This window comes from Gasterosteus aculeatus, chromosome 12, assembly GCF_964276395.1.
Source record: "Gasterosteus aculeatus chromosome 12, fGasAcu3.hap1.1, whole genome shotgun sequence".
NCBI lineage: Eukaryota > Metazoa > Chordata > Actinopteri > Perciformes > Gasterosteidae > Gasterosteus > Gasterosteus aculeatus.
In genome coordinates, this window is record NC_135700.1 from 6968845 (window position 1) to 6981675 (window position 12831).

The 12831-nt window shown below is 43.2% G+C and overlaps 2 protein-coding genes across 5 annotated transcripts in view; one reads left to right on the forward strand and one right to left on the reverse strand.

Annotated features, from left to right (window-relative positions):
• Positions 1-5371, reverse strand: part of itfg1 (integrin alpha FG-GAP repeat containing 1) — a 95292-nt gene extending 89921 nt beyond the window's left edge. Inside the window, exons 1-6 of the mRNA XM_040169035.2 lie at positions 4910-5371; positions 4576-4660; positions 4263-4396; positions 3714-3771; positions 3184-3270; positions 2988-3082 (exon numbers count right to left, since the gene is read on the reverse strand). Of these exons, the coding sequence (XP_040024969.2) occupies positions 2988-3082; positions 3184-3270; positions 3714-3771; positions 4263-4396; positions 4576-4660; positions 4910-5087 (637 nt within the window). The 5' untranslated portion in view covers positions 5088-5371. The remainder of the gene's footprint in view (positions 1-2987; positions 3083-3183; positions 3271-3713; positions 3772-4262; positions 4397-4575; positions 4661-4909) is intronic.
• A 152-nt stretch (positions 5372-5523) lies between these two features.
• Positions 5524-12831, forward strand: part of phkb (phosphorylase kinase, beta) — a 68592-nt gene continuing 61284 nt past the window's right edge. For 2 of the 4 annotated variants that reach the window (XM_040168031.2, XM_040168022.2), the window contains exons 1-2: positions 5610-5710; positions 7727-7813. In XM_040168031.2, the coding sequence (XP_040023965.2) occupies positions 5647-5710; positions 7727-7813 (151 nt within the window). In that variant the 5' untranslated portion in view covers positions 5610-5646. Of the gene's footprint in view, positions 5711-6560; positions 6667-7726; positions 7814-12831 lie in introns of all 4 variants that reach the window. The other 2 variants (XM_040168041.2, XM_078084912.1) reach the window with 2 other exon arrangements.

Here is a 12831-nt window from a genome sequence, read left to right on the forward strand (position 1 = left end):
CGCCAGGTCGGCTGGCTGGAGAGTACAATGAGCGGGCTAAATGAGGCCTTGACACCGGCCAGGAAATAATTCCAGACTCTTTTTCCCTCTCTGGCAGTGCTGATGGAGGGAGGCCAGCCAATACACTACCATGGGTATGTTTACAGCGATGACATTGGACTGAAATTAGAGTGGGGACAAGGTCCGTGACACAGCCCTCAGCCTCCTCGGACGCCGCTGACAAAGTAGCTCCCTGTATTACTGTACCGGTGAGGTGAGAGACGGGGAACTTCCCCAAAAGGGAAACCTCGTTCAAAATGAGGCACGGTGTCTCATCATTAAGATTCATTAGCAGTCTTAGTTCGGCGATTGAATGTTTAGTAGACCTATTTAGTCCCGTTGCTCTACACTCATTTGAAAAAATCCTGATAACGCCCCTCCAGTATCTGCCGGGCCCTTTATGATGCCTCCGCTCAATTCAAATAAGATTTATTCATTTCTATCATTTTCTCGTTTGTGCAATTTGCACTTATTTTTCACAGTAACTCCACTGTAGTTGTCTTAATTAATATGTTTAAGATTAACGTGTATTTATTCATTCATTTTATATTCATAAATATTAAACTATTTGAAGGCATATCTAATCACTCTGCGCCAGTGGAATTAATCCAATAAAACACACTGTATGTTTACCGGCTCACAGAAGTTCCCACAGGTAGTGATGTTCTGTGTTTGCCTGCTTATACTCTTCTTTTCTTCCCTTTTAAAAGCAATGATTGAACGTTTAGATCGTCAGGACCTACGCTGGAGGAGAGACGTTGCCCCATAGAACCTTTACAAACCTCATCGTCTTTTGACGGTCTACATGGTCTTTTTCAGGCTTTGGCTTGTGGCAGTAGCTTATTAAGGGGCATTACAACAATAACATTAAATTCAGCTGAAACGCGCTCACGTGCACAAACAGGCTTAGAAGGGCACGCTTCGGTCTGGCTATGCGGACGGAAGCACACAGGGAGAGAGCTACTTCTCTCCACTACATCTTCCTGGCAAATGGGCTGTTCGCCCCCCTGTTAATGTCCTGAATGTTACCCTGAAGTCACTCTCTCCCTGCAGACTGTGAGCTGAGCCACGCAAGGAGGACGCTGGATCTGAACCCAACTGAACACACTTGGGAAGTCACAAGCATTTAAAGATCACTGCCATCACTTCTGTGCAAAACAAAGAGTGAAAGACGTGTTGACACGCAGACTGAGGACGACAACAGAATGGGTTTTCAGGTAAACAAAATATTGCTACCAGAATATATTTAAGTCCTTCACAAAAAAAATCCATTGACTATTTCCTAATACCTCAGCAGATTAAATATTAATTATTATCTGCTCCGGTTAAACTGTGACAGCCCTGGGAATGAAACCACACAGCACAAGAAGATACCTGCTGCGAGTATGACACGACTAAATCCTCTCTGATTACCTTAAACACGAGGATTAGTTTGCAGAGGAAAAAAAAAAAGAAATCCCCCCCATAAGTCTAAGTGACAGCGCTGCACTTGGTGGCCTGAAGGACAGGAGGCAGATGCTGTAAAACAAGGAGGAGGGATTTCTCCCGTCACTGGTGAAGAAAATGACTAACTTGAAAATTGGTGGCTGTGAACGGATGTTTTGGTCCCTTGCCTGGTTCCTGGAGTTTCCCCCAGAGGAAAAACGCGTGGAAGACAATGTCTGTGAGTTCCCAACTGAACAATCTCTACAGCTTATTCGTTTTTTAAGAAATGTCCCAAACGAGAATAGAAGAAGGCATCGGTCTGGAGAGAAGCCGTCAACCAGGCAGCATCTGAAAATGTATTACTACCCTTCTACATTCAGCATATCTTCTAACAAAGGGATCCCGTGGATAGCACGTCCCCGGCGACTCACAACAAGCAACAAGACACTGACGTCTGCCAATCTAAGGAGGGTTTTCATGTGACATGGACTCTTTGAATGTGTGAGGAAAAGGAAACTGGGAAGAAACACACACACAGAAGTATAATTCTGAGCCTTTTTGGAGGCCCTGAATGGAGTCCTCTTTCTAGGAGGGATCTGCCTTTGTGATTAAACCATCCTGTTTGGAACTGCACTGTGTAAAACGATGTGTTGACTGCTAATAGAGCACCTAAAATACTAAAGTGACAACGAGTAAGTAGCACTTTACTGTACGTAGTTTGGTGTAGAAGTTGTTGACCCCCTCCAAAAGGTCACAAATCACAAACAAATCTGTTTGTGAATTGATTCGGGGCAGAGGAAAGAAGACAGTTGGGGAAAAAATAACAACTCACAGACATGTCAAAGATAACGAGAGGCACAAACTGGACGCCACTATTTTGTAAGGGGTGACAAGCCGTAGAAGATTTGGGACGTCTGGATTTTTCTAAAAAGGTAGCCAAAAATAAAGTTTAGTAAAGCTCAAGTTTCTTAAAATTTCTGCAATTAAATGTACTGGATGAGTTTCCACCACGGCACAACGGGATCATATCGATCGGCTACAACGTGCACAATTACTCCCCGTTTCAAGGTCTCAATCCAGACAGTTTCTTGTGTTCACATTAATGGCACGTATTGATTCATCAAGAGAAACACTGAACAAATTACAACAACGCTGAAGGGATTTAAGTTGTAGTTCTATCGTGGCACAATGCGCCGTCAACACAGAGGGGTTTAGCAGAGGTGAATATAGTTGGTTTGCTAGCAGTGGTCATTTATAAACTCAGTGTTGTGAAATAGCTTTATAGAAAACATAAAACATGTGCTGAATGTTTAATCCCAGACAATTATACGTGGTTGACTTTGTAATGACTCCCTAGTGGTTTGAATAAATTCTCGATAGGATGCTTACTGTCTCTTCCCTTAATCATCCTAAAATCATCTGTTAATAAAATCAGGAGGTTTGCTTCACCGGAGAGTATGCATTTTACATTTCTCACTTTCTCACTCATCTCATACACAACGCTCAAACATCACTTGACTCACCAGCGGTGAAGTCCCTGTTGAGGTCAATGAAGGCGTTGGAGTGAGGGCTGCGCATGTCGACAGATGAGCGCAGCGCTTTCTCCCACCGCTGAACCCTGAAGGGGAGGAAATCCCACAAGGCGACAACAGGATTTAAAGCTGCACATTTCAGTTAGACATTGGCAACTCAAAGTGAGATTGGGAATGATTACATTACCTTTTGGTGAGGTAGCACACTTCGGTGAATAGGGGCGGTACGGAATCGGTGACTCCGAAGATGTCCGGGATCATGTCCCCGTTGAAACTGTGGGAAGAGTTCCACTATTTTAAAACTTGAGGCAACAGCCTTTCACGTTCACGATGAATAAACTTGTTGACACTGTCTGACTGGCGTAGATCCATTTCTTTGGTGTTATAATCTATTGCATCATTTAAAGTATTCCAAATATCTTTCCCACATTCATTTGCATTGATTTTGCGACGGCATAATTTAAAATACAGTTGTGTACAGTTTTATTTGATTGGACATGAGTATCTAACGAACTGGTAAGAATGGCACGTTCATCAGAGACTGGATATATAATAATAAAAGATGAATAAAACATATGCATTGACATGCAACAGTATTTTAGAACTTGATTGAACATTCAAATCAAAACATAAGACACGTGACTTTTTCTGCATGCGGAATCATGAGCAAAATGTCCACATTAGAATGAACTAAGCGGCACTCAGGCTGACACTTACTCCATAACAAGAGGTTGATCCGTAAAGTTCTTGTTCAGCATGAGCTTCCCACTCAGATCTGCAAGAAGAAAAGTTTCAACAAACCCAAACAGTGTAGAACATCAGTGCGCAGGTCAAAACAGGCTAAACCGTTTTGACTTGGTTTGAATGTCAACAGATCATTTTAATAAAATTTAAGATGAATTTATTGATTTGGGCACATGATGAAATCTTATTTTAAGAAATGATTTCTTTTTCGTTTTTAGAGCACGTCTTCTGGCAAAAGGGGCCCATCAGGAAGGTACAAATTTGATCAAACATTTCATATAAAACCGTGACTTTTAGGCAGCATCTTTATATACTGTTTAGTCTTGGTACAGTTTTTTTCTTAATAACGCTATTAGTCAGCAGGAAAATGAAGGCTATAAGTGCCACTAAAAAATAATGAAATGTACTTACTATTTAAACTTTGTAATTGATATGTTTGCTTAATAAGACCACAGTTTATTTCCCTAACTGTTAAACCCTTCACCCGCCCGCCCTCAGCACCCTGCACCGCTGAAGCTCTACCTAATGTCTGGTTGTTGCCCCAGAAGATGAACACATTGGTCATCTTGGAGTTCTGGATCGTTGTGGTGAGGAGAACATCCATCTGGGAGTCTCCATCGTAGTCCCCAGGAACCACGCTGGTGATGACGGCGTCCCTGCAACAGGGAGAATGGCGTTTAAAGGGAGAGATGTCGACAGGGTGGGGCTGTTCCCTCATAGAGAGTCAACATTGCCCCCCCCCCGAGACGTGAGTCACCTCCTCGGTGCTGACAGGGGGGGGAATCAGGACGTGTGACGTGGTGCAAACAGAAACGGACCCGTATGTGACACGTACCTGGGGAAGATGTCCTTCGTGATGTTAACTTTGGGCTTGAAGTAAGGAATTTTCGAGTCAGCCAAGAATATCACCAGCTCAGACTCTGAAACAGTAGAGTCAGAATAAGCAGGTCCTTCCGGTCAGAGCTCATTTACGCTTAAATACCAACGTCACGTCAAAGAAATACAACTTAGCGAAGGACTTGTTAGCACGCAGGGATGCCAAGACAGATTATGAAGACATATACAGTAGTACAGCTGCAAATATCCTAAACATACAACACTATAGGTAACATGTGCGAGTGGTTAAGTAGCATAGAGGACAGAAGGCACAGTAACGTCAGTGAACGTACGCCCTCTGATAATGAAGATGTCCGTCTGCTTATCCGCGTAAAAGTCTCCAAACGCCGCCACAGTCCCGTAATTTTCGGCACCGAAAAGGTCGGCCGTTACATCTTGAAGAGCAAACGCGCCGTACTGTCCCACAAAAAGCCACAAAAATGCCCAAATATTGAGTTTGAACATCCACATCCTTCTTCTCGTGCAGGTACAGTTCCTCACAACAACAATGGCTGCGTTACGGCACGCCGCTTTACGGCACGGCGAAATCCAAGCTTCGCTCGATTAACGTTAAATAACGCTATCGGTTAAATGCTCGTTTAACATGTTTCTGTCCGTTTGGCGGCATGTGTTGTTTTGGAAAGGGGTGGATGTAATGCGCCGAGTAAGGGTCGCGTTACACGATGCGATGTGAGGGTTTCCTCGTTTACGACAGTGTCGTTCGACGCGTAGTTCGAAAGTTGAAAACGGCATCAAGCTAGAAAAGGTTAACAAGAGCGCAGCCGGAAGTGGAAAAAGAACTTCATAATAATTACAAATATCAAGCTCACAAGAAAGTAACGTGAACACATTTAAACAAATTAATATCATGATAATTGGCATGACATTCATTTGTTTTACTGTCATAAATGTATATATTCAAAGGCCACTTTGAATTTGTTTACTTCCGGAGCCTTGCTGCCTTCATTTTATTCCGAAGGATGACAGCGGAAATCGTTTAACATTCTGGCAAATTGGACACTTTGTAAACATGGCGAGCATTGCAGACGTCGGCTGGAAGCTCTTGGAATTCAAAGCCCGATCAAAACGATCAGGTCAGAATCCGCACTTCGCATGACACCGTGCGGCGTAACGCGCCCGATCGTTTCCGCCGCGCCGGTGCTTGAGCGAAACTGTCCGTCTGCTATCACACTGTGCACGGGAACAACAGCGGCCCGATTTGACCATTTCACTTGTCCACCACAACAGTGACGGTAGAAGCGTGAAAGGTCAGAGGTGCAAATGGGCAGCAGCCGTGGACTATTTTAAGAGCCTTTGGCCAGGTCTCCCCGGGCTGTCCCATGTCCCCCCGACGCGGGGTGCAGGTTGTGAGTGCTGGGGCCTGTGGTGGAAGCTGGTATTCAGCATGAGGAAAAGTTACCACGTGAGAAAACTTAACGGAGGTTATCAATGCGAGGGGTACCAAAAGAATAACTGATAAATATAAAAACCTCCAGAACAACTGTAGAATAGCTGACAAAATGACATTATGAAGGCTTTCCAAACTCACTCATAGACACGGTACCACAACACTGATGGTGTGCTCACTTAGTCTGTGTCTACCTTCTCGGCTATCATAATTCTGTTTTGGTGTGCTAAAACAAACAAGCTATCTCCATAAATCATCTTGCATTGTCATAATAACTGCTGTCGTTTGGGTATTCTGTATGTGTCCGAGTGAGCTTTGCTGAAGTTCTTCTCATAATTACATTGCCTCATACAGCACTTCTTCTTGCCTCTGCATAAGGGTCAAAATAGTTGGCTAAGCAAATACAATGCATTGTAATTCCTTGCTTGCTGTTCCCGATCTTCATCCAGCAGGGTGTAATTCATTGTTGAGTTCATGCATGTTTAAAACAAAATCTAACTTCTGTGCTACTAACTCCTTCCTGTGAATTGCTGTAGATTTGTGATTTAGCTGAGAGAGACGGTTGGCCTTAATTTCACCTTTTGAGAATGGCCGCTTCAGTGGCCGCGAGTGCCCGGCCTCATCGGAAAGTGCACAGAGTTGGTGAGTAGTTGCGGCACAACCGAAGAAAACAATGTAGTCGGCCAGCGTACAGAACACGCAGAAATATATTTCATATCCAAACTTTAGAAGGTTATTGTACCGTACATCTTGATTAGGTGGCAGACGTCTACGTAAATAGCACTGCTTAATTGTTTTGTGATCACAAGCAACCAAAAGATAATATTGTCTAATAGTCTTATATTGGTTTAGCCGTAAGAATAATCTCTGTGTTCCTCCCCAGTAAACATGCAGACCCAGAAGGGACACCAAATAAATGTACAGCATTAATCATGTCATACGACATTCTGCATCCATAATAGTGTCAGAGGGCGGCATCTCCAAAGTTAATCATGGGACTGTTCAAAACCAGCCGAATACCAACAGTTGTCTGATCCCATGTTAGAAATTAAAATAGGAATATTAGACCTCCTTTATACTCTGAGGGTGTTATCTTTAAAAAGAGATGGATTGTCTTTGTCCCCTGCAATTTTTAAGCTGATGGAAATTATGCTAATTTCATCCAGAATTTGAATTTCTCAGTACCTGTGGTATTGACCCAAGGTCGAACCTATTAAAATGCAAATCTCACTGGAGTCTAACAGATGGGGGTTTTCCTTAAACGACAACCTTTCAATCTTTAGCTTGTGGCCTTGGTATTGTTTTGTGTGCTGAGCCCTTTTTAATGTGATGCTTTGCAGTGAGAAACAGAGTTTATTAATGGCTTGTGTCTATTGTGTTGCTTCCTATTTTCTTAATGAATTAATTGTGAGTAAGACTGCTGCTTGCAGACCTTTTTTTCAATCTACACATTCAAATATATGAAATAACTATTGTCTCAAGATTAAAAAAACATATCACTGAGTAACTCTAAGATGAAAATTTCTTATTTATTTAACCCCGTTACAGTTTAGTCGCGAACGCATAATGTTAACAAAGGTGACTTTTAATGTTTCGATGAAACAACAATGGCATTCTTTTTATACAAAATAGGCTGCAGGTCAGTATTTGTTACTGGAAAACTTTTTAAAAGTTTGTTTGTAAAAGATTTGTCCCTCCACAGGTTCCATCTATGAACCTCTTAAGCTGTCGAACCTCCAGCGCGACGACGAGCCCCTGTGGGAGAAGCTGGATCGCTACTACAATGCTGGTAAGTAACCGCTGTTCAGCTGGCAAGATAAAAAACGGTGTTGAGGGTTCGCTGGCGTCAAAGGAACAAAAACATTCACCCGGCAAAGAATTTAATTCCACTCCGCCTGGAGTGTTTGTTAGTGTGAGTTGGTTCACTTGATATTACAGAATATTTCTGTGACGCTGCTTTTTAAGTGGTTTGGTTTAAAAGAAATTACATTTGCTCATCGAACACACGTGCAAAAAAGCACATTCACACACACGCTAGTTATAATGTGAGCATTTACAAAGAAGATGATTACACATCCCTGAACTATGTACACAAAACTAGCATGTAGAGATGACTTATTAATGAATATTTACACATGTGTTGTTGTCAGTAACAGCGTATCAACGATCACTAACAGCATGAGGCGGTTTCATAGTAATGTAACAAAACATCAAACCGTTTTTCTAAAATGATTAGACATGACCAAATAGCCTCGGGTTGGTGAGCTCATTCTTAATTATTTTATGAATTCCCACATGCATATTTTGCTATCAAAGTCATGCCTTCCTCATTCAGAAAAGCCTGCGTCTTTAGGGGAGCGAGGTGAGTGGTGTGTTGGATCTAAAGATGGATGTCGATGGCCTGACGAATAGCTGCTCCAGGTGATGATCCCAGCATGTGTAATCAGCGGAAGAGTCTCCAGCCGCACCACAGGAGATATAAATATACATTAGTGCTGATGACTCAATTACCTGCAGCTGTGACTGCAGCGCTGTGCCAGCCAGTGCCCCCCCCCCCCCCCCCGCACCCCCCCAGGACCCAAAGGGAAGTCATGCCTGACTGCCACTCGGCTAAACATTCAGCATCCTCGCTTCAGGACCTGACCAAGACACCAGCTCCAAGATTCTTTTAAAAAGAAACCCGAAGGTTGTATAAGATGTTGCGGCCATTTCCACTCCACTTTAAACGGGAATCTGTTTCAAAAATTGGGGAATCGGAGAGAGCCGTTGAACCGGAAGACACAGTGAAACAAAACCATTTACGTCTTGACAGAATTTAACAGTTGTGGACATCGACACAAAGGAAGGATCGGATGCACAAGTTAGCGTGCAGAAGGCAGAGTTTGGCTCAGCGTGCAGAAGGCAGCGTCGCGCGCTCCCTCCGGCTCAGCGTGGCTGTTAGATTCCGGTAACACAGCTCAGGACGCTGCTCCCAAGGATCAGCGCTGATTTCTCCAACGCGGGCGTGACCCAAAAAGAAAACCTCAGGAGGTGCTCTTTAAAAAAAAAAACCTTCTATTTGTGTTCATTTTCAAGAGAAAGGCAGTGTGATCATACATTTTTGTCCACAGTTGTGTGTGTGTAGTTGAAGATATCGGATAAAAGTACCTTCATTTATGGTGACTAACTGTATTCAGTAGTAGAAGAAAGATCAGCCTTGGAGCTCTCTAGTGCTTCTCTGTCTAACATTTAAGGGAATGCTGAATATGCATAATGAATGGACTTTTCCTCGCAGTGACTTTGAACTCAGACATGTTAAAAATGTACCTAATTGGCATATTTCCACCTGGAATTTGCTAGAAGTGCAGCTGAAAGTACCTTCAGAACAAGACATGAAGGCCCTGCAGCGTTTTACAGCCACGGTAGAGCATCCTCTAGTAACCAGTGCTGGATCCGCAGACGGGACGCTTCAGGATCTGTGGGATTCAGATCGATCACGTTGTGTTTTCCCGAGGTGTCAGCGAGTGAGAACTGTATGGCAGGAATGTTAGAGGCAACTAAAAAAAAAGAGATTGGGGTAGAAAAAACGGCATTTACTGACACAAACCACACGAGGAACCTCAGCTTTGCTTTTGCAGTAAACAGTAAAGCGGAAGCTGACTTCCTCAAACCCAGATGTGGATTGAAGGCCTGTTCATGCGACGCACTACTTTTCTCACACAACCACACTTCTGCCGCTTTGTTGGTCGGCCCCGGCGAGGAGAGGGAGGCCGTGTGTGTGTGTGTGTGTGTGGTTGCTTGGTGCTCATTAGGCTGCGTGTGTTTGTGTTCTTACCAAAAAAGACAGAACACAATGAGCAGCGCTTAGTGTGCAACAGGTGTGGCCCTCAGTTTGGAACCGGATTCGAGCGCATCAGCGAGCGCAAGCGCGGCCTCCAGGCATCGGCCGCGTCGGAAAAACCCATAGCTGCGGCGGGAGGAAAGCCTCGGTCAGATCGCAGGATGCGGGGAAACACGCAGCGCTGAACACCGGGCTCGTTTAATTGTTGTGTTGGGCGGCGGGAAAAGCTCTCTTGTCCAATTCCAGCGGGGAACAAAGCCAACATTGTTATCGCCGGCACCCAGACCTGCCTGCCAATACACCTGCTTTCTTTCCCTTCCAGGGAGGAAAGGAGCTGGAGAGGGGTGAGGATGGGGGTGACAATTACCGATCGAACCCCTTGCATTCTTCCTCCTTCCTCCTGCTTTTGTTGTGGCAAAGTCGCTCCTCAGCCAAATGAAGCACATGATGCTGTTGCGATAGGAGGAAAGTTCACCCCGTCTCTCGCTCGTTCGTGCTCTTTTGTTCCCTCGCCCCTCCACGGATCCCCCTGCTTGTGTGGCAATTTGGTCACACTCCATTGGCTCCTTCCTGATAATACTGGAGGCAGAAGGCCCCATCGCTCTGCCGTCTGGCTGCACCGATTAAGGGAAAGAGGAAACACGTTGTTGTTTTTCTCCGTATCATAGAGCCATTATGAGCTCCTTGTTTTTCATTTTGGTGTTCTTTCTTTCCATCTGCCTTTATTTTGGGGGGGGGGGGGTCAAATTGTAATTCTATTCCTACTTCAGATGATCCAACTTTTGCAGCGTTTAGCCGGTGAAGGCTGAAACAAATCGGTTTCGGTAACAAATATTAATCTAAATATGCATATCACCTCATTGTCCTGATGTGTGCATTTGAGTAGCTATGTTTTCATTTCAGAGACATTTTAGAAAAAAATAACAATCCACAGTAGCACCATGGTAAACGGCAAAAGGAGCAACACCGGAGTAAAAGACCAAAGCAGTATATTTCAAATCAAACAATGTTACAATCTCATACTGCTTACGGTAAGAGACAAAACGTCTTGTAAATACTGTGCAACTCTGCGGATCGTATTTTTACTTGACATTTTAAAATACACTTTTCAACACAATCCATTTTGGAAATTGAATGTTGATCTACAATATATTAAGTCTCAGGAATATAAAATATTAGTGTTTCCTTCTAAAATAAGAACACATCCACACTTTTACACTTATCATTTATTTACTGTAAATAAAATAGCAATACAATTACTTGAAAAACAATAACTTAATTTCTCTGCAAACAAGTGCAAATAACATCTCATGTCATCAATAGTACCTCCTGTCGCAGATGTCATGTTGCAGAAAATATTAGACGACGTCAGCAGAAGCAGAAACCAAAGTTATCATTGCGAGGGGGAACATCACAGTTTGTGTATTTCCCTTTTTCCCCTGTAGCATCTGCTGTTGCCACTGCATTGAAACCATCTCCCCGTGTCCATCTTTCATCTCTTTGTTCATCTTTTTCCTTTTTAATACATCGCTCAGTAGTAGTTTTTTTTCTTCGTATTATTTCTCATCATCTTCTCTCATTTTCTCCACCCTGTCGGTGCAGTGCAATGGCCCCATTGTAACGGAGCAGGCTGTGTGCGTCTGAGACATTAGCTGCTGATTTAGTGGGACATTAGCTTGATGGATGGCTCGGCAAAAAACTCCCAACAACAGTTGATTTGCATCCGGGGGAAACTTGGCAGTGTGAAGCTGAACAACGCCGTCGCTCGTGTGCTGCGTCTAATGGGGACGCAGCACAGCAGCAGCACTGTTCTGCAGAAGATGAAACCTTTGAGTCCTTCACGCTGAATGCTGGGCTTATTTTGTGAAACACGTTTGACATAAAAACATATGAGGACTTTTAAGCCTTAAAAGCAAATATAATTATTTTATCTGACTCGAGTTACTGCAAATGAGACATTTCTCCGATTTCTGAGGAGTGAAAAAATATGATAATTATGAATCTTTCCTCCAGGCTGTAGTTGATTTTTAAATGCTTAATTTATACAGTAACTGAATGGAACTGCTGATTATTCAGTTGCATTTCACAAATTCTTCGACAAAGCATCAAATAAGTTAACTGAATTTACATTTCCTTTTATTTTTCCTTTCTATTAATTTTCTCTTTTTTTTTAACTTTGAACAGCATCAATGTTTTTACATACTTATTTGACATTTAGACATTACTTTTCTTAGGGCATATTGCGCGTCATGTGTTTGCATGTGGTCAGTTAAGCCTGAGCCAATGGCCAGGGTGCTTGACTGCTCACACACACACACGGGCACAAATCACATCAATCTTAGTTAATATGATGATGAATAATTCATTTACTTGCCACAAGTTTGTGTTTTTTTTGGTTAAAAAAAGGATAGCATTTTTCGAGAAACTAATGTGTGACGTGTCTTTGTAGAGCGTGAAGACCAATGCAGAATGGATCTGTACCCAAAGGCACTGTCCTTTTACTAGTTAACAATCCAGATGCCTCTAATGTGTGTGTGTGTGTGTGTGTGTGTGTGTGTGTGTGTGTGTGTGTGTGTGTGTGTGTGTGTGTTCGCACATCATTGCTCTGCCATGCTGACACCGTAGATCTAGAATAGGAGTAGAACAGCTGTTCCCATTTAAATCGGTCTGAGTTGGGGCCATATGTAAGTTTAGCGTTGCCTTTGCAACCATTTAAACGGATCTAACTCATCCATCTAACTTCCATGTGAACCGACTTGTAGCAAATCACAGACTCACTCGTGCTGACATGACGTGCAAAACAACAGCGCCTAGTTTTTGTGTATGTGTGTGTGTGTGTGTGTGTGTGTATATGTGCGTGGGCCTTTTCACATGTGAAATTAGTTAATGTGAGAAGCTGAAGTCCCTGAGAGGTTTATTAATTATCTGCCTGATTCACCTCATCAACCTCTAAATCTCACTGCCGAAGGGGCCGTTGTCTTCAATTG